Raw genomic sequence first — 25,836 nt, 5'->3', positions numbered from 1 at the left:
GCTCATTAATCATTCATGCCATTAAAAATAATTAAGAAATTATCACAGATCATTGATGAGCAGAAACAGAGAACACTTTCCCCAACCATGGAGCCATAGATCACTTTCTGGAGAGCATTGTGTTCCACATTGAAAAGGGAGGCTTCATTTCATTTCAAGCAGGTTAACTTGACCTGAGTCATCACATCTCCAGACACCATAGAGTGTGTTCCGTGTGTCTGAGAAACATTCGGGTGTCTCTCTTAGTTTGCTGTAAGTGACATAGTATTCCACTGAGTTCACTCTTAGAATTTGTCTCACAGCGAGCATGGGTTTAAGATGGAGGAATGTTCATTGTTTTTCCATGGAACAAAACTACATAATCTGAGCTACATAGTTCTTTAAAAGCAGGTCCATTCATACGGCATAGGTGAGTGAGTAAGCCATTGATTAGACGGTTCAGGAAGACTTGGTTTCTGGGAAATAGGGACACATATGGCTAGAGTAGCTGTAAGTATGTAATCCATGGTCTGAATGCACACATGCAGCAGTGATCTCCCTGGGATTATCAGACAAGCTGTGGGAAGATGTGTGCTCTCGGGTAAATGAAGGGAAAGATTGCTTTTTCAAATTTCAGATGTTAGTACTGTCCATTCATTATCTAGATGATGCTATTCACATTCATTTTTTTTCAGTTTGTCTGAGGTAAGGTGTTATTATGTAGCCCAGGATGACCTTGTACTAAGATCCTTCTGCCTCAGCTTCCCAAGTGTTGGGATTACAGGTGTGTACCACCATGCCTGGCTCTACCCATGCTCTTCTTTTTACGCCCTGATTCTTGGTCTTGGAGAAATGTTGATCAGTACTAACATATAGAAGCCATTCATCCACTTGGTCGTGTAGAGGGTCCTGATAGCAATGTGATTCCCTTTGAATATAAGCAAGGAATGGTCCTGCCATCTGCACTCACCCTCCTCTGCTTTCTATATTGCACCTGACCCTCCAGGTAGCAAAGCACCTTCCTTTCTTATGTCATCAAAAACACTTAGCATGTCTAAGCCTAGGTTTAGTCAGGTTCTCAAACAGCCTTTTACTGCTACCTGTTGATGTACATATGCCATACACACACCTGGACACTGAGTGAGTCGATGGGATGTGTTAGTTTTATGCCCGTTAGCATCTAGGCTGAGATACCTTTCACCACGCTGTAGAAAGCTTCAGGTAGTAGCTGAAGCTGTACAATGTAGAAATATAGAAAGTCCTTGTTGGGTGGCAATCAAGGATTTCCCAGAATCCTCCAAATCCATCCACTTTTGCAAAGTTAATGGTTGAAGAGGCAGAATTATTGCTGTAGATTATTGCAATGTTTAGCAGAACGGTGTCTCGCCCGTTATAAAACTTGTCTCCTTTCTGTCCCGTTACAGAATTATGCTGCTTACTGTGGCGACACTATCTCTCTATTCGGTTCACCTTCTGTTAAAGACAGCCAAAGAAGGAGGTACGTTTCCTTTGAGTCCACACCTTCAGCCAAGAGGCTATCTTCTGGTTTGATTCTCATCAAAGAACCTCCCACTCACAGGGGGTTATTATAAGCTAAGGAGGAGGTTAGTCAGGTTCATGGTTCCTTTTTTTTTTTTTTTCTGACCCCAGCAATGTGTTTTCTCGAGGTTTTTAGTTAATTGTGCAAGTGAGGATCAAGAATGAAAGCCGATTGGCTCAAGTTCAAGCCAAATAGGGGGAAGGAAAGATTTTTGGCAAATGGTCGGTGGACTTCCGTTACTAGTGACACACAGCTCAGGTGAACAGAGCCATTGCTTCTGTTTGGAGAGCGTTGACATTGCTCCTTGGTTTCTGAGGTCCTGTCCTTTGGTTCTATCATGCCTCTATACTATTTAGTTACATGCTTAATATTCTAGTGTAGAGTTATGTAAAGAAGTGCTAGAGGCATGAGAACATTCCTCTAACACAGCAATTTTATCTTCCCTTATAGGATCTTTAATTTATGAAAAATTGGGGGAAAAGGCATTTGGATGGCCTGGGAAAATTGGAGCCTTCATCTCTATTACCATGCAGAATATTGGAGGTAAGGGGGGAGCTTGCAACGGACCACTTGAACTTTCTGTAGGATGCTCGATAAAATAAACAACAACAGAACTTCTGCCAACAAACAAACAACTGTATTCTAGGTTTTAAATCTCACCAAAGCCCCTGCAGCACCGCCGAACCCACTGGGGTCTTGAATATGTGTGAGCTCTCACACTGAGCCCCACCCGCAGCTCCCAGTGTGTCTTCCTTTATGTTTTAAGATCCGAGTCTTGTGTAGACATCTCCAGAATCACTGGGGTTGTCTTTGTTTGGTTGTTGTTTGCTTTTTGTTGTTTGTGCTTTGTTTTGTTTTGCTTTTATTGGATTGGGGCCATAAACATCTGAGCCAGTTAAAGAACCCGCTCTACATTTAGTTAAAATCTTCGGCTCTACGGAGATTTCAACCATCATGCATTTCATGAGACCGCCTCCTGCTTGCTCCAGTTTGTGACAACTGAAATAAAGAGGCCTGGGTGTGTTGAGCCCTCAACTCCCCCAGCTGAGCGATGGTACCACGGCTGTTCAAAGTGTCAGTCTAGCCGCGGCTAGCTTCCAGGGGCGGATCAATGCAGGCTCTGGGTCAGGCCAAACACAGGCAGCATCGTGGCTTTAAGAGAGATCGAGCTGCACACTCCCACCCCAGAACATGCTCCCACTTTGGCTATTTCATGTGATTAGCGATCTGGCATAAGGGAAACCACTTACACTTCTTAAATTAGCAGCTCCACATTTAGAACACTTCAATTTTTCAACCCCCTGAAAACTTGGCATTCACCGCCGACGTTTTAACATTAGCGGGGATGATGTTGACATTACCCGAACAGGCCTGCAGCACCCTGAATTTTCAAAGGCCAAACACATTAACGGTGGTGACATCACCAAGAGTCGGCAGTTAAGAGCCCTCAACTCGAACCGTCCCTCAGCGAGCCAGCTCATCAGAAACACCTCCTGTTGACGCTCTGTAGGATTCTGCTGTGGCCATGGGCATTGTAAAGATTAACCAAGCCATGTGGACGGGCGACACAGCAGCCATGGGAGAAACCATCCTGCTCTGACAATAGAGAAGGGCCGGTGACCCAGAGTCGGGGGGGGGGGGTGAAGGGGGAGCCCTTGTGTTTTTTCAAAGTCTGCCCTTTGCAAGAATCTGATCTTGGATGTGTCATTGAACTCCTCACAGTCCTGATGTCCTAAACTGCAGGGTAGAGTATGACATACACCTGTTCTCTGCAAGACTTTCCAGACGACCAAATGATGGAATCCACAGAACTCAACACTGTCGGAAGTGATCGATTCCATGCTTACCTCCATGCAAGCTTAGGGACTAATTTGAAACTAGTCAGAGTTCAGTGTACAACATAGATCCTGTTCGGACAGCCACACCGGAAGGGTGGGGCTCACACTTAGAGTGTCTGTAAAACTGGCCTTTCCCTGTTGTGGTAGTGTGGGGACTAGAACCCAGATCCCTGTGCACGCTAGGCGATCATTCTACCCCCTGAACTACAGCCTCAGCCCTGTCAGTTTTACTTTTTTAATTGCACCCCTGACCATGTGTCAGATAACAAATTCGAATCAAACTGCACCAAACGGTGGACTTGGGACCGGAGTGTTGCACAAATCCCTCCAATTGGAGGCAAAGCTGTCGTGTTTTACATATGTGTACAGACATGTATACAGGGAGAGGTTTTATAGATTTTATGATGTTTTCAAAATAATGCAGGTGAAATTTGACCCTTTCTGTAATTTTTCTTAACCAATGGGAAACTGGAATAAGAGGGAAAAACCCAAACCCTTAGCAGACAAAATGGGGGAGAAGCTGTTATCTCTTATACTCTATTATCAGTCTAGAAGACTTTCAGTGGTCATTGCTCTGGGAGTCTCTCTGTGGCTCTGGGAGACCACAGAGGACCCGACAGGTGTCACTTGGAGAAAGCTGAAGTGACTGGAGTGCCCAGAGACCTGCCTTACCATTCAGCTACCTTGGTTTAGGCCTCCATCTTCTCTTATCAGACAATGGCCCATAGATTCATGCAACACAGGCCATGATGATCTGCTGTGGGATGTTCTGTATGGCAAATGTGTTGCTGATTGGTCAATAAATAAAACTCTGATTGGCCATTGGCTAGGCAGGAAGTGTAGGCGGGACAAGGAGGAGAATAAAGCTGGGAAGTGGAAGGCTGAGTCAGAGAGACACTGCCAGCCGCCATGATGAGAAACAGCATGGGAAGATGCCGGTAAGCCACGAGCCATGTGGCAAGGTATAGATTAATGGAAATGGATTAATTTAAGCTGTAAGAACAGTTAGCAAGAAGCCTGCCATGGCCATACAGTTTGTAACCAGTATAAGTCTCTGTGTTTACTTGGTCGGGTCTGAGTGACTGTGGGACTGGCAGGTGAGAGAGATTTGTCCTGACTGTGGGCCAGGCAGGAAAACTTTAGCTACAATGATCCCTAACTGTGAGAATGAAAATGTGGGACCCGAAGCCCCCTAGATTCCCCAAGTCAGATCAACCAAGAATCAGCACAGACACTGTTAGAGGCAGCCCCTTGTGTACACATTTGAAGGACACATGTCTGCTTTGAAAGAGAGCTGGGAAGCCTTGTGGAGTGTGAGGGGGGCCTTCGCATTCTGTTTTAGGGATGAGATGCTCACCTTTCCAAGGAGAATGAATGGATGTCCCAAGTGCTCTGACTTCTTACAGCTTGTATGGGATGAGTGTGCACACCACCACTAAGCTGACCCCTTTGTCCATTTCAGCAATGTCCAGCTACCTCTTCATCATTAAATACGAACTACCTGAAGTAATTAGAGCATTCATGGGACTTGAAGAAAACACTGGGTATGTCTTAACATTCTCTCTGTGATACCAAGCAGCTCATTCTGCTATCTTTTCTGTTCCCAACGCCCTCTCTCTTTCTCTTCTAGGGAATGGTACCTCAATGGCAACTACCTCGTCATATTTGTGTCTGTGGGGATTATCCTTCCACTCTCTCTCCTTAAAAACTTAGGTATTAATTCACTAACTGAAAGTATATTTATCTTTACTTCATATTCTAATTGGCAGGCTTTTTTTTTTTTTGACACTATAGTCACCTTCCAAAATATTTCTGCTAATTCCTAGGTTACCTTGGCTACACCAGTGGATTTTCCCTGACGTGCATGGTGTTTTTTGTCAGCGTGGTAAGTGCTTTGTTGACAGCATCCTTGTAGCCTGGCAAGCATGTCATATTTCATTAGTGTCCCCAGTTTTGTCCAAGCACCTCACTGGCGTGAAACAGTTCTTGCATCACAAGCAATTTTTATTGTATTCTAATTTGGAATGGGAAAGGGGCAGTCATGAGTTTAAAAATAGTTGAAGTAGAATGCCAAGGTCATATAGCACATGGTGTGTTCCAGGCTCTCTGGGTGAACATTTAGACAAAGGACCATGGTAGGGGAAACAGCAGCCGTGAAGAAGCTGGGGCCATGTCTGTATGGATCAGCCATTCTCTCTCCCACTTTCTACCCATTAAGGGAGGCTGACCAAAGCGGAATTAAAGAAGAAATCGACTCAAGCAAAGGAGATATTTCTTGAAATATCATAGATGTAAAATTTGTAAATCTTTTCCCCCAAAGAGGTAAAAGAAGAGGAAAGAATTTTTGATGACTTGTGTCATAGAAGAGCCAGAAAGGCCTGGAGTGGACTCTCCAAAGCCTGGTACTATTGACTAGGAAGTAGTACTGCCAATCATATATGGTTCAGCTCTTTTCTTTGACAGAGGCAAGGAGTCTCCACGGCCCAGTAGACTAAGGAAGCCCTCAACTGAGTTCCCTCACCTGTACCCCTAAGTCATACAGATGGATTTTTATTTCATTGTTTCCCCCTCAAAGCTTGACTTCTTTTGTTTTTGTTGTTTCAATTTTTAATGACTGGCTGTAGGTGATTTACAAAAAATTTCAAATACCCTGCCCTCTGCCCGTTCTGGATCACAATGTTGGAAATCTGACGTTCAACAGCACACTTCCAATGCACGTGATTATGTTACCCAATAACTCAGACAGCACTGATGTGAACTTCATGATGGATTACACTCACCGGAACCCAGCAGGGCTGGATGAGAACCAGGCCACAGGTCCACTTCACAGCAGTGGAGTGGAATACGAGGCCCACAGCAGTGACAAGTGTCAACCTAAATACTTTGTATTCAATTCCCGGGTGAGTGACCGATCCTCACCCCTCATGGGCCGAGCCCTGTGGTCTCTGAATTTTACGTCGTATACTGAGATGCACTGGAGTCGCTGTCTACGCTGGACCTCTAAACATATGGTGTTTGTTTTACAGACCGCCTATGCGATTCCAATCCTAGCCTTTGCTTTTGTGTGCCATCCCGAGGTCCTTCCCATCTACAGTGAACTTAAAGAGTAAGGCAGCCATCATTTTAGCACTCTCGTTTGATTTGGAAATATGTTCACGAATTCAAAGATGCTTCATGAGGAGGCACATCCTGTGGCTTTCTGAGCAGAGATGGTTTGTGCCACAACAAGCCACTGGTAATGTGTTTCACCAAGGTTTGAGGGAGCCCACATGCCAAGCTCTGCTTCCTCTCCAGTCCATCTATAATGGTTCAGGGGAGGATTTCCCACAGGTGGAGGAGGTAGTGGGTCCATTGATTTTGGCAGGTGTATGGGTTTGAATGTGGACTTTGTTGAAACTGGAAATGACAATACTCATGATAACGAAAACTTAAGAGTTAGGGCAGCCTTGCCAAGCAACTGATGCTACTCATGGTCAGTTCCTTGCCGTAAAGGTGTTCACCGGAACAGATGGCCTTGTGTGTGCAGTGGGTACACTGGCTAGGTCCTACCAGTGCATGGATCTGTGATTCATTAATAATTTCTTTTGAGGTTGTTGACATCTCATTTGGTCTGAACCCATTCTAACAGCTGGGGTGTTGGACAATGATTCTTAACTTTCTAACCCTGAACAGTGGGGGCACCTTGTCCTGTCAGTTCTGATTTACCTCATAAAGTTCCTGGAACACGTTCAGCTATTTGGGGTCTTAGATTTACCTTGTGAATCACATACAATATGAACTCCATAAGCCTGGAGATTGGGTGGTGAGTGCTCTCTATACTGGTTTCTAGAAACTTCCATGTGACAATATAAAATTTTCTCCAGGCTCTGAGCTCTTGGTAGCAAGGCTTTGCTGATTCCTTACATTATTTTCTACATGGAATTCATCTCAGTGTGAAGTAGGAAAGCTTTGCCATGGGGCCAGTTGGATCCTGGCCATTTAAATGTAACTAAATTCGTTAATTACATTAATTTTCTGTGGACAGGCTTCCTTGACATTAAAGGAACTTAGATTAAAGGAACACTGTTTAAGAGAAATGAAAATAAATCTTCCTTAGCTCTCTGAGACAAATTTAGATAAGCTGTAAGCTGTGTGTCTAAAGCCCAGTTTCCTAATTTTTATTTTAAGTTATATTTAAAGAGGTTTTTTACAATGAAGCTTGGTGTTCTTTTTCTTCGCAGTCGGTCCCGGAGAAAGATGCAAACAGTGTCCAACATTTCCATCACAGGAATGCTCATCATGTACCTGCTCGCCGCTCTCTTTGGCTACCTAACTTTCTATGGTAGGTCACCGTGCCCCAGTCATTCTCTTTGTGGTTAGAATGATAATTCACTTGGATGCATAAAATTCTTTTTCATTCCCCCTGTGAGTAGCATGGTCTATATGTAAATGGTACACTCTTGATTAGCGCTCTAACTTAGCCTTGCCACTTTCCAAAGGAAATGAGCTCTGGATCCACCCAGCTAATAGATTCCAGCAATTTGTGAAGTCATGTGTGATTTTTTTTTTTTAAATCTCTCAAACTGCAGCTAGGATGATGTCTGAGTAGGTAAAGTGCTTGACATCCAAGCATGAGACCCCAAGTTTAGATCCCCCCACACCCACATACAAATCCATTCATGGTAGTACATGATTGTAATCCCAGCACTGGGTAAGTGGAGACGGGACAATCCCTGGGACTTGTAGACTAGCTAAGCTAACAAAATCTGTGAGCTGTGAGTCCGTGAGAGACCCTGCCTCAGAAAATAAGGTAGAAAGCAATTAAGGAAGACACCCAACACCAGCCTCTAGCATCTACATACACATGTGTGTGTACATGTATGTTCACCTTCACACACATATCTGGACATGCACACATTGTAAATCCCTCAAATTAAGTTAATTTCCTTTACGTATAAGTGATTTTTTTTGTTTGTTTATTTGTTTGATTTTTGGTTTTTTTGAGACAGGGTTTCTCTGTGTAGCTTTGGAGCCTGTCCTGGAACTCACTCTGTAGACCAGGCTGGTATCCTACTCACAGAGATCCGCCTGGCTCTGCCTCTCGAGTGCTGGGATTAAAGGCATGCGCCACCACCGCCCAGCTTAAGTGATATTTCTTTGTCTGGTTTCCCAGTCCAGCTCGGGCTAGAAACAATGAGAATGAATCCAACTACATGTAGTAAAACTCTTTTCAGGGAAAAGTGGTTGCCAAGCAAATGGCAAAAACCCATAGTCCTCAAGTTTGAACCTGATTTCTTTTCTACCAGTCGGTTAAAGCTGGTATCTTAGAACTCTGAGTAAAATGTCTACTTCGTTGTATTCAGTCCTGTTATAGAAATAAATTCCTAAGAAAAAGGATACAAAAGAATTTCCCTCAGTCTGGGAGTATTCGAAATTATGTGTGCGTGAATGTGTGTGTGTGTGTGTGTATACATATATATATATGTATAAATGTCATTGCCACAGTACACATATATTCTGTCTGGCATCTTAACTGTACACAAAGGGGTTAGCATTATTTACTCATTCCAGAAAGTGTAGCCCAATAGAGAAATTATTGCAATCAAATATGTGTGTTATCATATTTTCACACTAGTCAAGGTGTCAACGCAAATAGACATTTTAATAAACACCTTCAACTTTTTTTTTGAGTTCTGTTAGTGTTTATTGCAAGACATACAACACTTTGGAAAACATTTCAGTTATTTTGAGATAGAAGAAGAAATGTGCATATAATACATACACATGGAATTTCAAAAACTGATGCAAGGTTGTAAGTCAAAGTGGCTCTTCCTCCTCTTGGAAACTCAACTTTTTTTTTTTTTAACTGAGTTGGCAAATTAAATGGAGTGTATGACAGATTTGGGAGGAAATGTCTCAGGAGGAGGCCATCATTTGCTTAGGTAGGTGTCTTTTCGGTTTGACTAATATTTGACTACTAACCAAGCACTTGCCCTCAGTTTGGCATTAACTTCTCACTGGTTACAGGCTAGTGAAAGTCAAGATCAATACCCCTGAGTGTATTTGTAACCCTCGTCCCCCATCTCATCTTGAGAGGAATGGAGGGGAAACCGGGCTGCATATGACTTCACATGCATCTCTGTGTGCCACTCCTGTCTGGATTTCATATGTATCTCTGTGCATTTGTGTCTGGCATGCTGACTGGCTGTCTTCAAAGAAGGCATCAGAGAAGTCTTAGAATAAAGTGACTGGGAGGGAGGTCCGGTAAAAATCACGCTTTCATCCTTGCATGCTTTTCTAATGCACGGCATAAGACACACATCCCTTTAGAACCTCAAGAGCTCCTGAGCTGGGATCGCCAGCACCTGTGTAAAAGCTGGGTACGGAGGCATGTGTCGGTAACCCCAGTGCTAAGGACCAAAGAGGCAGATCCCAGGGCCTTGCTGGCTGGCCAGTCTGGCCAGAATGGCAGGCTCCAGGTTCAGTGAGAGCCCCTGTCTCAAAAAGTAAGGCAAAGAAGTGATGGAGGAAAACATCTCAACATCGACCTCTGCCCCCCATAAATGAATGCATGGCACGCGCGGACACACACACACACACACACACACACACACACACACACAGTTCATCAGGCCTAGAGTTTCCACACTGGGAACAAAGAAGCTGCTGCAGACAGGTCAGAGGATAGAGGTGGACAGACAGGTCAGAGGATGGAGGTGGACAGACAGGTCAGAGGATGGAGGTGGACAGACAGGTCAGAGGATGGAGGTGGACAGACAGGTCAGAGGATGGAGGTGGACAGACAGACAGGTCAGAGGATGGAGGTGGACAGACAGACAGGTCAGAGGATGGAGGTGGACAGACAGACAGGTCAGAGGATAGAGGTGGACAGACAGGTCAGAGGATGGAGGTGGACAGACAGGTCAGAGGATGGAGGTGGACAGACAGGTCAGAGGATGGAGGTGGACAGACAGACAGGTCAGAGGATGGAGGTGGCGTGGGTGGGACAAGCTGGTAGGGCTGAGGCTTTTCTTTTCTTTTAACAGAACATGCCGTCCTGGTTTCTGATGCCCTTTGTAGCAGACATAGAGTTATTAGGGTACGAATCATGTCAAGAATCTTAGCATGTCTTCATGCTCTAGCTTCACAAGCTTCAGGACTAACTGAATCCCCAGGCCTGGGCCTCTTCCACTGTCCTGTTCCTCCATCATCGTCACGCGTTTTTCTATAAGTAGCCGGCGCCGACTCAGCAACCCCCCAACTCTTCATCTTGCAGGGGAAGTTGAAGACGAGTTACTCCATGCTTACAGCAAAGTCTACACATTTGATACCCCTCTGCTCATGGTACGCCTGGCAGTCCTGGTGGCGGTGACACTAACGGTGCCCATTGTCCTGTTCCCAGTAAGTACACCATGTTCTGAGGATCGGTGCATTGTTCTGACTCAGTGTGGATTTGGGTGTCTGTGTATTTGCAGTTGTGCGTCCCAGCCAATTATTATTTTCTCACAGAATTCTGGAGCCACTTAAAGTTGACCGCTTCTTATATAGACACAGCAGGTCATTTTAGATGGTGTTTTTAAAGTGTGCGAGGAAACATGAACTTTATTTTTAAATTCAAATTAAAAACGAGCAGAGCATGGGCTGCCACCTGTAAACTAATAAAATTACGAGCAGTTCTTCTGACTGTGGAAATGTGAAAGCCAGAGCCACGAAGGCCACGCTGCGTCCTGCCACGGTTTGGAAGGTTTTTCAGTTTGTGCCTCGGTTGGCTGTGCTGAGGTAGTAAGAGCTAAAGGTCAGGTTATTGAATCTGATATCTAATGGGAAGGAGACTCATTAAGTAAATGACATACCCGAAGGGGGGTTTTGATCACTCCCACCAAAATGGACACCTGCCTTCTGCCACTTGAGAGTCTTGATCCTTGGCACTCACTAGTCAGGGTATCAGTTTGTCATGGGCTCACAGCACGGTACCGGGGTAAGGACTGGGCTACAAGAGTTAAAACACCACCTAGGGACAAACACAGGTGTTCAGCCGCCTGCCAACTCTGTCCCTTCCGTAAACACTCAGTTGACTTATCCATTTTAGGGGTGTCAAAATGAGTGGCCCAGCAACCAGCTTCGCCATGTACAAAATGTTCCACACAAGACTCGGCCTAAGAGAGCAACTGAAATAGTGTGCCGTGGTCACTTTAAGGAGAGCTTGTTTGCCGAAGCATAGTTTGTCACATTCCTTTTTCATGAGCGCATGAAATCAAATCCTTGTCGCTATCGTGGCTAATACTTTACTCTTCAATAACGCCTGGCCTCTAATATATCTGAGAGCATTCTGAATGTCACACATGGAACATTAGTCTATGAGCTCAGGCTTGAGCCAGATGTTCTACAGGATGAGATTTCTAGTTGCTCTGTGAAAAGCATATCTGGAGTCCTTGTGGGTTTTGGCGAACCAGAAACTCTTGCATTGTTGATCGATTATTTTATGCAAGGGATCTGTTACAATCTCTACCTTTGTTTTCCTCGCCAGCCCTTGATAAGGTGTTTTTGAGCCATAGTCTCGAGAGATGGATGGATGTGGGGGTGGTCACATAGCGTGTGGATAATAACTGTTAAGCCAATGCAAGGCTCACTGCCAGAATGGGAAGTAGAAGCCAGCCTCGACAAATATTCTCTCTCACCATTGAAAACCCAAACCTCTCTTAGAAAAAATTCTCATCCTGTGTAAGAGCGAATGCCCTAGGCTGATCTGATCATCAGGAACTACAGTAGTTTGTCAGTGTTAGAGGCCATTAAGGATGAAAATTGGCCATAAGACCCAACATCCAGAGAAGTAAACAGTGTCTACCATTTCCTGGGCGTGGCATGGTCTTTCACTGCCACAGTTATAGGGAAATGTGAACAGTGGTCACAGACAGAATGGTGGCCAGCAGAGAGGGTGAGCCAACAGCGTTGAAAATGAAAAATGGTCTTGGGGTGAATCTTGCCTTTCCTGAAACGTGTGAACCACCTTTCTCTAGTTTTTTCGTGTGCCATGAATCCATGGAAATGAGGATCTGGACAAGTAAATCAAATGGCCATGAATGTGTTGGTGACAAAGAATGATGACCTCTGTGTCCTAGTCAAGTTCTAAAAGTGGTAGATCTAAAACAAATTCCGGTGTGTTTCTGACAGAGTGATAGATTTGGTGATATATTGTGTACTCTAATAAACTTGCTTGGGGATTGGAGGACAGAGCCACCCACTAGTTTAAACATAGAGGTTAGGCAGTGGTAGCACACACCTTTAATCCTATCACTTGAGAGGGGATCTCTGTGAATTCAAGGCCACACTGGGCTACATGAGAGAAACAGCCAGGCAGTGGAGACACACACCTTTAATCCCAGGAAGTAAGATGGCAGGACACAGAAAGGAATATAAGGCGTGAGGAAACAGGAACTCACACTCTTAAGGTTTGAGGATTTTGTAGGGGTAAGAACTCGTGGCTGGCTGTTCTGCTTCTCTGATCTTTCAGCTTTCACCCCAATGTCTGGCTCTGGGTTTTCTCTTTATAAGACCTTTTAGGATTCGTGTTACAGGTAGATATTATGGATAGTGTTTTTATTCATTTCTTGTAACTTGGGGTCAAGGATTTCAGTGAATCAAACACAGGCGTGGCTCACCTGGAGGGCCAGGCTCACCCAAAGGGCCTGGTTCACCCGCAGGGCATGCCTCTCCTGCATGGTGTGGCTTACCTAGAGGGCCTGGCTCTCCCGCAGGGCATGCCTCTCCTGCATGGTGTGGCTTACCTAGAGGGCCTGGCTCTCCCGCAGGGCATGCCTCTCCTGCATGGTGTGGCTTACCTAGAGGGCCTGGCTCTCCCGCAGGGCATGCCTCTCCTGCATGGTGTGGCTTACCTAGAGGGCCTGGCTCTCCCACAGGGCATGCCTCTCCTGCATGGTGTGGCTTACCTAGAGGGCCTGGCTCTCCCGCAGGGCATGCCTCTCCTGCATGGTGTGGCTTACCTAGAGGGCCTGGCTCTCCCGCAGGGCATGCCTCTCCTGCATGGCGTGGCTTACTTAGAGGGCCTGGCTCACCCAGCAGACATGGTTTCTCCCCAACAGCTTTCTTTGCATTCAGAAACACTTGACCCCCAAGAAGCTTCTTTATCGGCCACAGTATCCTCACAGGCAGGTAACAACGCAAACTTAGTCTGGGTTCCATTCTACCTTAGCTATTACTATGTATTCTTCTTCTCGCAGCCCGCGGTAACCCAGCTCTTGCTTAGGTGAGAGGATAAGAGTTGCCCGCTCAGTTTTCCCTTATCCTCTTTGTCATCTCAGCTGTGGTTGGGTCTTTTCCTTCTTAGCACGAGTGTAAAGGAGCCATCTGTCTGTCTGTCGGACAGATGCGGAAGTAGAGTGAATTGAGGCTAGCTTCCCATTAGCAGCGTCACAGGGCTCTCCTTAGATGTGGGTAGGCAGTCCACTGTGGGGATGGATGCACCTCCTTCCAGAGCATGCACAGTGACATTTGCAGCCATGCTTCCCTTCATACAGCAAGGCTCACATGTCACCACCAAGGACAGAAAAGCAAGCAACCTTTATGATTTCTCCTAAGTGGGCAGGCTCGTGTGCTACCTGTGGCGTGTTCAGAATCACCTCTCAGACTTTCCAGCGCCCGCTGTTTCTTCTGCTCACAGAACAATCATCCCTTTAGCATGCCCTGCTTCCAGGCCTCCTGTTCCGAAGCGTGCACAGACATAGACATAGAAATGTGGTAGAGTTAGTGTTCCCAAGATCTGATCCCCAAGCAATCCTGTAACGTGAAGAAGGCGTCTTTTCTACTCAACAAGAGAATCTGGGAGTTGGGGATTTAGCTCAGTGGTAGAGTGCTTGCCTAGCAAGCACAAGGCCCTGGGTTCAATCCTCAGCTCCAAAAAAAAAAAAAAAAGAGAATCTGTGTTTGTCAAATGTCAAGTCAAGGCTGTCCCTTTCTACTTGACTTCCATAGTGCCTCCCAACAGGCTGTGCACAGGACAGTCTGTAGGACAATTGACATTCTACCCAGGAAGTGTATGGAAACTTGCTAATGTCATTCTGTGTCAGGAGCCCTGGCTGGTGCTGGGGACTTCCCCGCCTCGCAGCATCTGACCCACATTTTCATACCCTCATCAGTCTGCATCAGTAGATAAAGGGGCACACGGGGAAGAGGAAGGCACAGGGGCTTTGTGGGTAATAAGGCTGAGTTGCCGCTGTTGTCCTGGTGTGGGTGAACAGGGTGTGGGTGAACCCTGCCCCAGCCTTTGGGACCCACTTTCTCACGAAGGCAGCGCTGTAACGTGGAATAATGACTGGTTTCCTTCCAACCCTCTTCTAACCCTCTCCAAGGCCACGGTCAGCCTTACCCTTCCTGGTGATGTTGCCCTCTTCTGGGGGTATTGGTGCTCCACGTTCCCGTCAGTCCTGTGAGAGATCCTCTTCAGCTCACTTGCCATAAGAACAAAGCTTTCCCCGTTCACTCCAACTGTGATCCTTTACCCCTGTACATTTGCTCTCCTCTCATTTCAGTAGGGCCAAACCTTTTACCACATGACCTTGGGAAAGTGTGCTCATTCTCAGAGACCCTGGACATACAGGATTGGCCCTGACTTGGCTTTTTGTTTTTGTTTGTTTGGTTTAAACTGAATGCTTTCATTTTAACAAAAACAAACAAAAAAATATAGAAGCGTGGCATCTTCACGAAACATGAAGCTGCATGCAGCTTGCTTTCTTTGTAAGTTTCCCGGTCAGACATGTCCTTGAGCAACACACACCACTGTAGAAAACTTACTCCAAGTCCACTAACCCCGCCTCTGTGCACAATATCTGACAGGCATTCATCACAGGTCACAATGTAGTCCATCCCAGCTCCTGGGGAGAGTGGCATCCTTCCCTTCCTTGAGGTACTTTTCACAGTGAGCTTCGTATTTTTCACTAATCCACTTTTTAAAATCGTACACAAAGTTGCTCTTAAACCATTGGCGGGATGGTGCAGTCTGCCGTCCTAGAAATGAAACACCCTTTTGACCCACACAGATGGCTTTCATTTTCCGTGAATGGGATGAAAGGAATGCCCCGGGAGAAACTGCAGGCGATTTAGCTTGCATTTTTTCGGGTTGTCCATACATGTTTCAAAACGGAGCTCACATTTGCTGTCTCTGCAACAAGTTCCTGTCCCCGCCGCACCATGAGATTTCGAGACTGAACTTTTTAGGTGAAAATCGATCCCATCACTTCTGAACTTAGGAAGCCCTAGCTTCACCAAAGGGCTGGCTCACTGAAAGGCCGATAGAGTAATTCTACTAAGTCAAAAAGAGTGTCCTCCTCGTAAGAGATTCCAAAGATAAGCACGTTTCTGGGCCGGGCTGTCCAAACCCAAAGGCTCTCTGCCCCTCTCCCACAGCGACCTCTTTGTCTGCTTGAGTTACTTGAGCTCCCCTGCAAGTGGAGCCTCCCTGGAGCCCCCCCCCCCCCCGCCCCCCCCCCGCCCCCCCGTATTTCAGCTGCTGAAATGGGGCTGGAATCTGTGGAGGACCCCGAAGGGAGTGAAAAGATTCCTGCTGTCAGTTTAATTCAGCATTTACTGAGCGCCTGCTAAGTGCAAATGACTGAGCAGGACCTCTGAGGAATGTTGGGGTTATTAAATCCCACTGTTTGTCTTTTGTGGATCTGTAATCTATTAATGTGGGGGCGGGGGGAGGGGGCACGAGAAAACAGGAAACACAAAAAGTATCACTCCCCCCCTCCACCCCAAATACCAGTGGAAAATGTTAAATAAAATGGAAAATAAAGAGAAAGCCAGGTTTACAGAAACTGCTTCACGGTCTGTGGTTAAGTCCTCAGTGTCTAGGTTCAACGCCTAGGCAGGTCTAATGAGCATAAGACGTGGTTAGCGATCACAAGGGCTTCCCTGCCTCTAAGCTGTATGGAACTGGGTTTTTGTTTTTGTTGTTGTTTTGTTGTTGTTGTTGTTGTTTGGTTTTTGGTTTTTGAAGACAGGGTTTCTCTGTGTAGCCTTGACTGCCCTGGAACTCACTCTATAGACCAGGCTGGCCTCAAACTCACAGAGATCCACCTGCCTCTGCCTCCCAAGTGCTGGGATTAAAGGTGTGCACCACCCCCGCCTGGCTGAGCCCCTATTTTATCTCTTCTGCCCAAGATTATTTTTGAACAAAGAATTCTAAGATCCAAGGAAAGCGGTCACATGATATGCAACCAAGGAAAGATCTCACTCTCAGACATCATAGATCAGTGTGACGTTGGCACACGACATGAAGGGACTGAATTCCGCTGAATTGTATAAACTTATGATATATGCTACTCCGTGTGTGTTTCCACAATGAAAATGTGAGAAAAAAAGCCTCAAGATATTTTTTTGGCCGCAGGGTTCGGGAGTGGTTAAAATAAAAGCAAAACGTTTTAGACTAGAATACTTACAATCATAGCAAAAATTAAAAGCAATCCAGCGGTGCTGATACACGCCTTTAATTCTAGCACTCGGGAGGCAAAGACAGGTGGATCTCTGTGAGTTTCAGTCCAGCCTGATCTACAGAATAAGTTCTAGGACAGCCAAGGCTACACAGAGAAACATTGTCTCCAAAAAAAAAAGTTGAAGAAGTGACCATGTCTTTGAACACCCTCCTTGCAGATTCGGACCTCAGTGATCACACTGCTGTTCCCCCAAAGACCCTTCAGCTGGGTAAAGCATTTCCTGATTGCCGCAATAATCATTGCGCTCAACAACGTCCTGGTCATCCTTGTGCCCACCATCAAATACATCTTTGGATTCATAGGTAAGTTTCAGAAAAGCCTTTGTTTGATTAGTTCGGACTTATGCCTCCTTAAATGGCAAATACGAAGACAGCACTGTGTCCCTCTCAGGATAATAAGAATCCCATGAGCCCCTGCTCGGCTCAGTGACCACACTGCCTGTGTGTTCTCTGTCTCTTAACTGATGTTAGCATTCACCTATAGCCATTTCGTCCAAGTGCCCTTTCAAGAGATAAAGAAGCTGAGCCTCAAATCAAATCACATACTTTTTGGTAGACACAGGATTTGAGCACAGGCCATAGCTCTGTCTTCAAGGGAAAAGTAAGGGTTGACTACCATAAGCTCTCTCGAGTCTGTAAGTGCCAGCTGGGGTGTTCAGGATGTCTTTAGGGGAACTGGAGGCTGATAGACCAAAACATCTCATTTCCTTTAACCACATGGTCTGTTGGTGCATTTAATTTCTTAATCTGTACAAAGGGTTTTCTAGATTTTCAGGGTAGAATGACTTTTTACTTTTTTTTTTTTTTTTTTTTTTGCTTTTTGAGACAAGGTTTTTCTGTGTAGCCCTGGCTGTGCTGGAACTCACTCTGTAGACCAGGCTGGCCTTGAACTCAGAGAGATCTGCCTGCCTCTTCCTCCCAGTTGCTGGGATTAAAGGTGTGTGCCACCACTGCCTGGCTAGGCCACGATGACTTTTAAGAGAATCAGGTGTGGACAGGAAGCTTGAGTGTTGAGTTCAGCCCCCCGAGTGTGTAGTTACATTTCTAAGTCTTTGCCAACTTGTATTGTACTGCTTATTATAGTTATACTTACACAGCTATCATGTGAGGCATATTTTAATTTTCTTTATGGAGACACATTCTAGAATACATAATCAAGATGAACTATGACTTAAAGTTGCTTTTAGTGCCGAGAAAAACAAAATAGTGTTATATTTGTTTGTCCTGAAGTGTGTGCTTACAGATCCCTGCTTCTCTGGGTATCCACTGTGAGACACTAACCTGCCCTGAATCCCTCTCCTCAGGGGCTTCGTCGGCTACCATGCTGATCTTCATCCTTCCAGCCGCTTTTTATCTCAAGCTTGTCAAGAAGGAACCTCTTAGGTCCCCCCAAAAGGTTGGGGTAAGTAAGACTTAGAATGTCCCCTACTGTATGTAGAGGAAGTCAGAAAACACATGCGGTTTAGGAAAAATGAAACAAACAAGACCCCAAAATAAGACCCCAGAGCTGAACATGGGCAGGACAACAGTTGGGGAGGAGAGGATGTCTGACATTCAGAGGATTCTAGGATTTCAAGTAGCAGATAGCTCAATATTGTGCTGAGTTCTTCTAGGTGGCCAAGTGCTGCCCTGGTCTATTTCCCCACAGGCATGCATGCTACATGCACACTGGCATCCCGTGCCAGGCTGGGTATGATGGGACATTACAGGAAGGTACTGGGCTCTCTCCCGGTGTGGGCAATGGCGGCAATTTAGTCCCATTTGCTAGATTCACGTGGGCAAAGATGGCTTTCGTTTCCCTCCTACCAAACCCTGTATGCTCTGTAAAAAATAGAATCAATCATTTTTCAGTCAGTCTTTTCAGGTATAAAATATTATCTTATTAAACTCTGGTGTGCATATTTCCTTTCCACAATACCCATTATAGAAACATACATCCCAAAAGATATTTTACCCATAGTAAGTATTGGTGACCAGTTAAAAGGGTCTTCTAGTAAGGCTTGGAAAGAATGCTTCTAAAGCCAAGCTTGAGTCTTGAAGCCGTTTACCCCCTGGGGTGCCCAGGGATGTAAGGGCAGCCTGGTAGAAAAGCCCTCCTGTCATCCTCCCCCCAAACTTGCACTCTGTGTGTTCCCTCTGGCTTGGGTGTCTGTAGCAGTGTACCCTGAGGAAAACACTCATCTTGGCCAGACAGAAAGTGGGTAAACTCATCCCCTAGGCCTTCCCCTGCTGCTCTCCAATGGGTAGAATTAGAAGATTGGTCTATGTGGAATATTTAAGAACCCTTCCAGTTAAAATTCTGAAGTACAGATGTTCTCAATATTCCTCCTTACGAAGATACCTGTACGTCTGTCTTTTTTCAGAAATGGCCAACGTACACTGGCCTTTCATTTATTCATGTGATGTGTGAGTTGTATCATACATGCCCCTCTCACTACGTCAGGCTCTTTCCACCCAAGAGGTCATGAGTCTCCGTCTATTGCTTAATTGTTAGTAGTCCCCATATTTTCCTGTACCAAATCAATCAGCTGTTACTCTCTTCTCAGCCCTCATGCTCTTTGTTTTCAGTATGTTTTCCCTCCTTTCCCAACGAGGCTCTTAAAGCGACTTGACGTTTGTCACTAAGAATAGACAAGGTACATTACCACCCTGTGACACTGTCCTAGAGCAAACTGTGCGGTCCCATCTCTGCTCCCTAATGTGCTTCCTCTGAATTGCAGGCTTTGGTCTTCCTTGTGACTGGAATTATCTTCATGATGGGAAGCATGGCGCTCATTATAATCGACTGGATTTACAACCCTCCAAATACCAAGCATCACTAGTCCTAGGGAAAAGCTTTTCTATTGGAAATGGCTGAAATTATGCTCCAAAGGACATTTCAGTTGCCTTGATTGGGATGTTATCCAGGGGAAATAATGAGAAGATTCTAAAGACAGTTTCTAGTTCCATTGCCTGACACCCATGGAAGAGGAAATGATGGGTTTGGTCGGGATGGCGAATGCATTAAAGATCCATGGCACACATTTCAACCCAGGTCTGCTAGTGCAGTGTGTGACGCCCAAAGTGTGTTCTGCAGGTGTGCAAGCAGAATCCAGGTGGCTGCATGTCTTGGTCAGCAGACAATACTGTGCCCCCACCCCCCTCACCCACCCCCATTGCTCACTCCCCACACTTCACCACCCCAGATAACAAATAATTGTATTCACAGAACATCAAACAAAAATGCCCCAGTGCAAAGCTGTGATCACTTAAGGCCATCTCCCATCCTGCACCACCACTAAGGGTCTGTTGCCTGACTGAGGCAGGCATGTATCTTGGGAACTGTTCCTGTGAGGTCCATGAATGACAGATACCAGTCTAGAGTGCTTCGTTTCAATACTAAAAGGGTAGTTTGCCCAACCTGCTTATTACACTGAATTAGTGTCGATGGGTTTTTTATGGTAAACGTTAAAACATCTCATTAAATTGGGGGGGGGTATTCAATTATCAAGAAATAACAACAACAAAATAACGCTTTCAGCTAAACTGCCTAGTGAGACAGCATCTGCTTTTCCACGTTGCCCCTGGTATTTTTGTCACACTTTTGTCTTTGAACAAGGCTTGCCCTCTTGTCTTCCATTCTCAGGCATAATTTTCAGAAGACCATAATTCATGTGGAGACACACTACCCAGTATTGCTTGATACATTTGTATTTGATAAACATTCAGTGCAGGAAACTGTGATTTTGCTACATATTTGTGTATATATAATCTCATTCTGTAGTTATCAGAATGTTGACATATGGTACATTGGATTTTTATTTTTTAACGTGTAGTTTTCTTTCTTCACAGTCAAAACATTTATATTATTGGGTTGGGGCAGGGAATTAAGCTAGTGGTCTCAAAAGTCCATGGGTATGTATCTGTCCATTGGAGACATATAAAAATTAAAACCAAAGTTGTACGTAGTTCAGTAATGCTCTTCACTGTTTACAACACTATCATCACCTATGGGAACTTAGCAGAGAAAGGGACTCTTTGTTTGTAAATAATTTCTGGTACCAGCATTGGTCTTTGAGTTTAGCATGTCTAGAATAGGACTCTGCTCCTCTTAGCTCTCATGGGAATTTGCTGACATTCATCTGTCGTTAATATAATGTTAAGTGGTTAGAAACAAATGCCCTCACATGACATGAAAACATAGACCACCATTCTTTTTCTTTTTTCTTTTTTGTTTTTTTTTTTTTTTTTGGTTTTTCGAGACAGGGTTTCTCTGTGTAGCTTTGCGCCTCTCCTGGAACTCACTTGGTAGCCCAAGCTGGCCTCGAACTCACAGAGATCTGCCTGCCTCTGCCTCCTGAGTGCTGGGATTAAAGGCGTGCGCCACCAACACCCGGCAGACCGTAGATGCTTTCACGGGATAGAGTTCAGTTGCCACTCACTGCCTAGAATTGGGGCATTCACTACTATTTTTGTTTCAATTATTTGTTATAGACTTTACATTTCAGTAAAACCCAAGTATGAAATACACATATCATACAGATAATGATCATGCTGTCATATTAAAACAGTTTTTCTGCAGCGTGCCTAAAAAATATATATTTGTTTTATGTATCATTTTCCGTAGTTATAATACTATAAAATGGTGTGTTTTGTAATAGAAATTGAGCATTACTAGAAACTATCATAACTTTTAAGTTATCAAGATTTGGGAAAGAGATAAAAAAAAAATCACCAAATAGCATCTTTAAGATTTCTTTCCATTTTCATTCACCCAACAAATAAACCAAGATAGGAAGTGGAAAAGGTATGTTACAAATATTAAATATGTTTAGTCCGAACATATTTAAATGTAAATATAAAAGGTTAATCCAAACATATTGGAAAACTGTAAAATCTGTATATATTTTGAGTATTTTACATTGAGAATGACTAACTTGAAAGCATCCACATTTGGAATTATATAACTATTCAAGAGCAATATGACAGCGCCAAAGACTACATACAGCACGGCTCTTTCGCGTGGCCATCTTCAGGGTTAGGGTTTGCACAAGCTGCAGGGCCGGTTTGCGGAATACCTTGTTCTGGCAAATTGAACCCATTTGTAAACAGATACAAATTTTATTTTCTTATATCGTTTGTAAGGTGGTTCGATGTACTGGGAAGATTTTTTTTTATTACAGAGACTGTATATTGGTATATAATAAATGAACTTTTCAAATGACCCGGCTGTGATTATTTTCTTCTCAATAAAGAAGGGCTGAGGGTTATTATTTGTATGTGAAACGAAATTGAAAGTCTAAATACCACCCATCTCAAACTGGTGCACATTCATTATGCATAGGCAGAAGGTACAAGTGCCTCATCCCCTGAAGATACAAAACACACTTATGCCCTCATCTCACACATGTACACACACTATTGCTGTTGTGACAGATTAGCACACGTTTAGTGGTGTGAACACATACAGAAAATTTAAAGCCAGGTGTGAGGTCGTGTGCCTGTCATCAAGCACTGGGAAGCAGAAGCAGGAGAATTGTCAATTTGAGGCCACCCTGGGCTACACAGTAAGGTGCGATCTCAAAGACGTCAGAGGATATCAATAACATTATTTTATTGTGGAAGTCAGCTGCGGGGTTGGCTCTGCCTCTCTCTGGAGTTCTAGGGTTAGATCTAATCTATTCCCTTGCCTTTTCCAACTTCTAGAAGCCACCTTGATTCCTTGGCTCCTCACTTCTTCACAATGTATGGTTTTCCAATTCAGATCTCTCTCTCTCTCTCTCTCTCTCTCTCTCTCTCTCTCTCTCTCTCTCTCTCTCTCTCATTCGCTTTAAGGATTCTTGTGACTGCAATGGGGTCCATCCAGATAATACATATAATATCCCTTTGTAAAGATCCCTAATCACATCCATGAAGTCCCCTTGCCTAAGCTGCAAGGACTAACATGACCGTTTGTGGGGAGGGGCAGGGGCAGGTCATTCTTTCTACCACACACATCTGCCAGTCTATACCACGGACAGTGCTTGCGTTTGCTTGTGTGCCTGATATGTGTACAGGCTACCCCAGATACTGCAGATGTCTCTGAAGTATATAAAAGGAGGTGAAAGATATATTTTAGAAAGATGGTCCTAGCCACTGGCTGGAGAGTGGAATGGGAGGGAGCTAAGAAAAAGAAGAAACTGTAGGCCTGTTGTGGGCCACTGAGAACAGCAAGATCCCCTCTTCCCATTGGCAAGTTCATGCTGCCTTAAACTAAAGAAGTGCTTTTGGTCAAGAGTCTTGCAGATACACATTTCTCTGGTCTGTTTCTTTACATTTGAGTCATCTTTTTTTTTCTTTTTCTTTTTCTTTTTTTTTTTTTTTTGGTTTTTTTCAAGACAGGGTTTCTCTGTGTAGCTTTGCACCTTTCCTGGAACTCACTTTGGAGACCAGGCTGGTCTCGAACTCACAGAGATCCGCCTGCCTCTGCCTCCTGAGTGCTGGAATTAAAGGCGTGCACCACCACCACCCGGCGAGTCATCTTTTTAAAAAAAAAAAAATTATTAAAGGAAGATTAAACAGAGGATGGGATGTAGGCTGACTAATGTCGTGATATATATGATTCTAAGTGCCTCACACATCTTGGAAGCTCAGAGGCATCTTGTAGGCCCTTTCAGGAAGAGGTGCTTGCCTACACTCCTAGAGTTCTCCAAATGTGAGTCCAATATATAGAGCATAAAGGGACATCCCAGTGAGAGCAGTGGCCTTTCTTCTGCATCAAGAAGCACTTATGGCAGAAAGATCATTCTGTGAAAAATATAAACATCTATGATTCTTAAGCAGAAATTAAACATTGACCCATAAGATTTATAGTTTACATATGAAAAATGAATAATAGTTATATTTTATATTTTCATATAACATATGGACAATGTTATATTTTACGTTATAAAATATATGTTCTATTTTATGTTATATGTTATATTTTTCTTTTACATATGAGCAATGTTATGTTATATTTTCCTTTTACATGTATACAGGAGTTTTAAATTAAAACTTCTGTCTCAAGTTGTAAAAGTCCTCTTTTCAGTAATTAGATTTTTTTTTTAAAAATTCCAAATCTAAAGAACATTGTAGCCTGGTGTGAGAAGATGTCTCTCTTCTCCCACAAGCAACCAGAGAAACTAGCTCCTATGGGCTGGAGCCTCTTCCACTAAGCCTCTGGGACAGAAGGGATTTGACCACTATGAACTGCTCAGAAACTTAGTGCCTGGGACTCCTCTCTCTGCTCAGAGACACTGAGATATCTGGGGTCTACTTGCTGAGGGATCCTGTCACACTGAGATCCCAGAAAGCAAAATCTTTGTATTCCTTTCTTCAAGCTGGAGACACCCTTCACCAGCAGAGACACCTACAACCTGGCTTGGGGAAAGCATTTCTGTGTCCCAAGCATCATTAGCAAGAATCCATGGACAGAACAGAATCATGAAAGCCAAGCAAAGCAAATAATATAACAAAGATTCTTAAAATTAAATTGCAATTAGTACTAGTGTCACAAGAGAGGTCAAAAACTGTGTGCTCCAGCCGGGCGGTGGTGGCGCATGCCTTTAATCCCAGCACTCGGGAGGCAGAGCCAGGCGGATCTCTGTGAGTTCGAGGCCAGCCTGGTCTCCAAAGCGAGTTCCAGGAAAGGCGCAAAGCTACACAGAGAAACCCTGTCTCAAAAAACCAAAAAAACAAACAAACAAACAAAAAAAAACAAAACTGTGTGCTCCAATGAAGGATTGAAATAGACATGTGACATAGACTGTCCAGTCTATAATTGAAAATCACCTTTCACATCAAGAACCAGTAAAACTACAATTTAAAAAAAAGGAGACCTATCTAATACTAATACTAAAATGAATCAGATGACAAGGATTTTGAAGGCACCCACCCTAAAAACTCAACAGTGAACCATAAGTTCTTTTTGAAAAACTAACATATTCCAACAAGGAAAATGATTTTTAAGAACCAGACAAATATAAAATGTAGCAATGAAAAATACAGCAGCAGAAAGTGCATCTTGTTGAATGTACCAGTGGTAGGTGGAGACAAAGGTGCTGTGGATATCGCTCTGTATAAATAAAATGCTGATTGGCCAGTAGCCAGGCAGGAAGTATAGGCAGGACAAGCAGAGAAGAGAATTCTGGGAACAGGAAGGCTGAGTCAGGAGACGTTGCCAGCCGCAGCCATGAGTACCAACAGGTAAGATACTGGTAAGCCACGAGCCATGTGGCAAGGTATAGATTTATAGAAATGGGTTAATTTAAGATAAAAGAACTAGATAGCTAGAAGCCTGAGCCATTAGGCCAAACAGTTTAAATAATATAAGAGTCTGTGTGTTTATTTTATAAGTGGGCTGTTGGACTGCCGGGGCTTGGTGGGAGCTGGAGAGGAACTCTCCAGCTACACAAAGGAAGATCATGTCAATGAACTCGAATGAATTAGTATCTGAACAGCAGGAGGAGAGAGAAGGTGGAAACAAAGGATAAATCCCCCAAAGCACAATAAGGCTGTGCTGCTGCTGTGGGACAAAATACAAAAACCAAGTCAACATTTCTGTTATTAGATTTGCAGAAGGAGCTTAAAGCTGAAATCTACATATTCAAAATGCTGAGTAAATCCCAAGTAGCATAAATGTCCCAAAATTGGTGCTAAATTAGTAGTCTAGCTTCTAAAAACTAATGTCAAGGAAATCTTGAAGATATTTTGAGACAAAATAACACAGTAACTACAGGAGAATACTAGTTAAAAAAAAAAAAAGTCTAAGGATTCCTCATGGAGATCAGAAAGAAGTACGGTAGCATCTTCAAGGGAAGAAAGAGAATTGGCACTGCAACTTTTATACCCAGCAAAAGTATCTCTCAGGCAGCAAAGTAAAATAGCTATGTTCCTCCAAAAAAAGAAATGAAAAGAGTGTGTTGTAAACCTTCTGAAATCATTAACTATGATAATAATAAAATGTTAAAAAAATTAAAAAAACAAGTTCTTCA

General features: G+C 44.1%; 1 protein-coding gene across 1 annotated transcript in view; it reads left to right on the top strand.

The window, feature by feature from the left end:
* Positions 1–22,046, top strand: part of Slc38a4 (solute carrier family 38 member 4) — a 66,758-nt gene extending 44,712 nt beyond the window's left edge. Inside the window, exons 5-16 of the mRNA XM_052747500.1 lie at positions 1,404–1,477; positions 1,970–2,062; positions 4,820–4,901; positions 4,988–5,070; positions 5,184–5,242; positions 5,982–6,257; positions 6,384–6,463; positions 7,578–7,678; positions 10,613–10,737; positions 17,002–17,146; positions 18,148–18,245; positions 19,564–22,046. Of these exons, the coding sequence (XP_052603460.1) occupies positions 1,404–1,477; positions 1,970–2,062; positions 4,820–4,901; positions 4,988–5,070; positions 5,184–5,242; positions 5,982–6,257; positions 6,384–6,463; positions 7,578–7,678; positions 10,613–10,737; positions 17,002–17,146; positions 18,148–18,245; positions 19,564–19,665 (1,318 nt within the window). The 3' untranslated portion in view covers positions 19,666–22,046. The remainder of the gene's footprint in view (positions 1–1,403; positions 1,478–1,969; positions 2,063–4,819; positions 4,902–4,987; positions 5,071–5,183; positions 5,243–5,981; positions 6,258–6,383; positions 6,464–7,577; positions 7,679–10,612; positions 10,738–17,001; positions 17,147–18,147; positions 18,246–19,563) is intronic.
* The last annotated feature ends 3,790 nt before the right edge of the window (positions 22,047–25,836 follow it).

Source organism: Peromyscus californicus, unplaced genomic scaffold, assembly GCF_007827085.1.
Source record: "Peromyscus californicus insignis strain IS unplaced genomic scaffold, ASM782708v3 Scaffold_20__1_contigs__length_68692818, whole genome shotgun sequence".
In the NCBI taxonomy this organism is placed as follows: Eukaryota; Metazoa; Chordata; class Mammalia; order Rodentia; family Cricetidae; genus Peromyscus; species Peromyscus californicus.
This window is presented reverse-complemented; position numbering and strand designations above follow the sequence as displayed.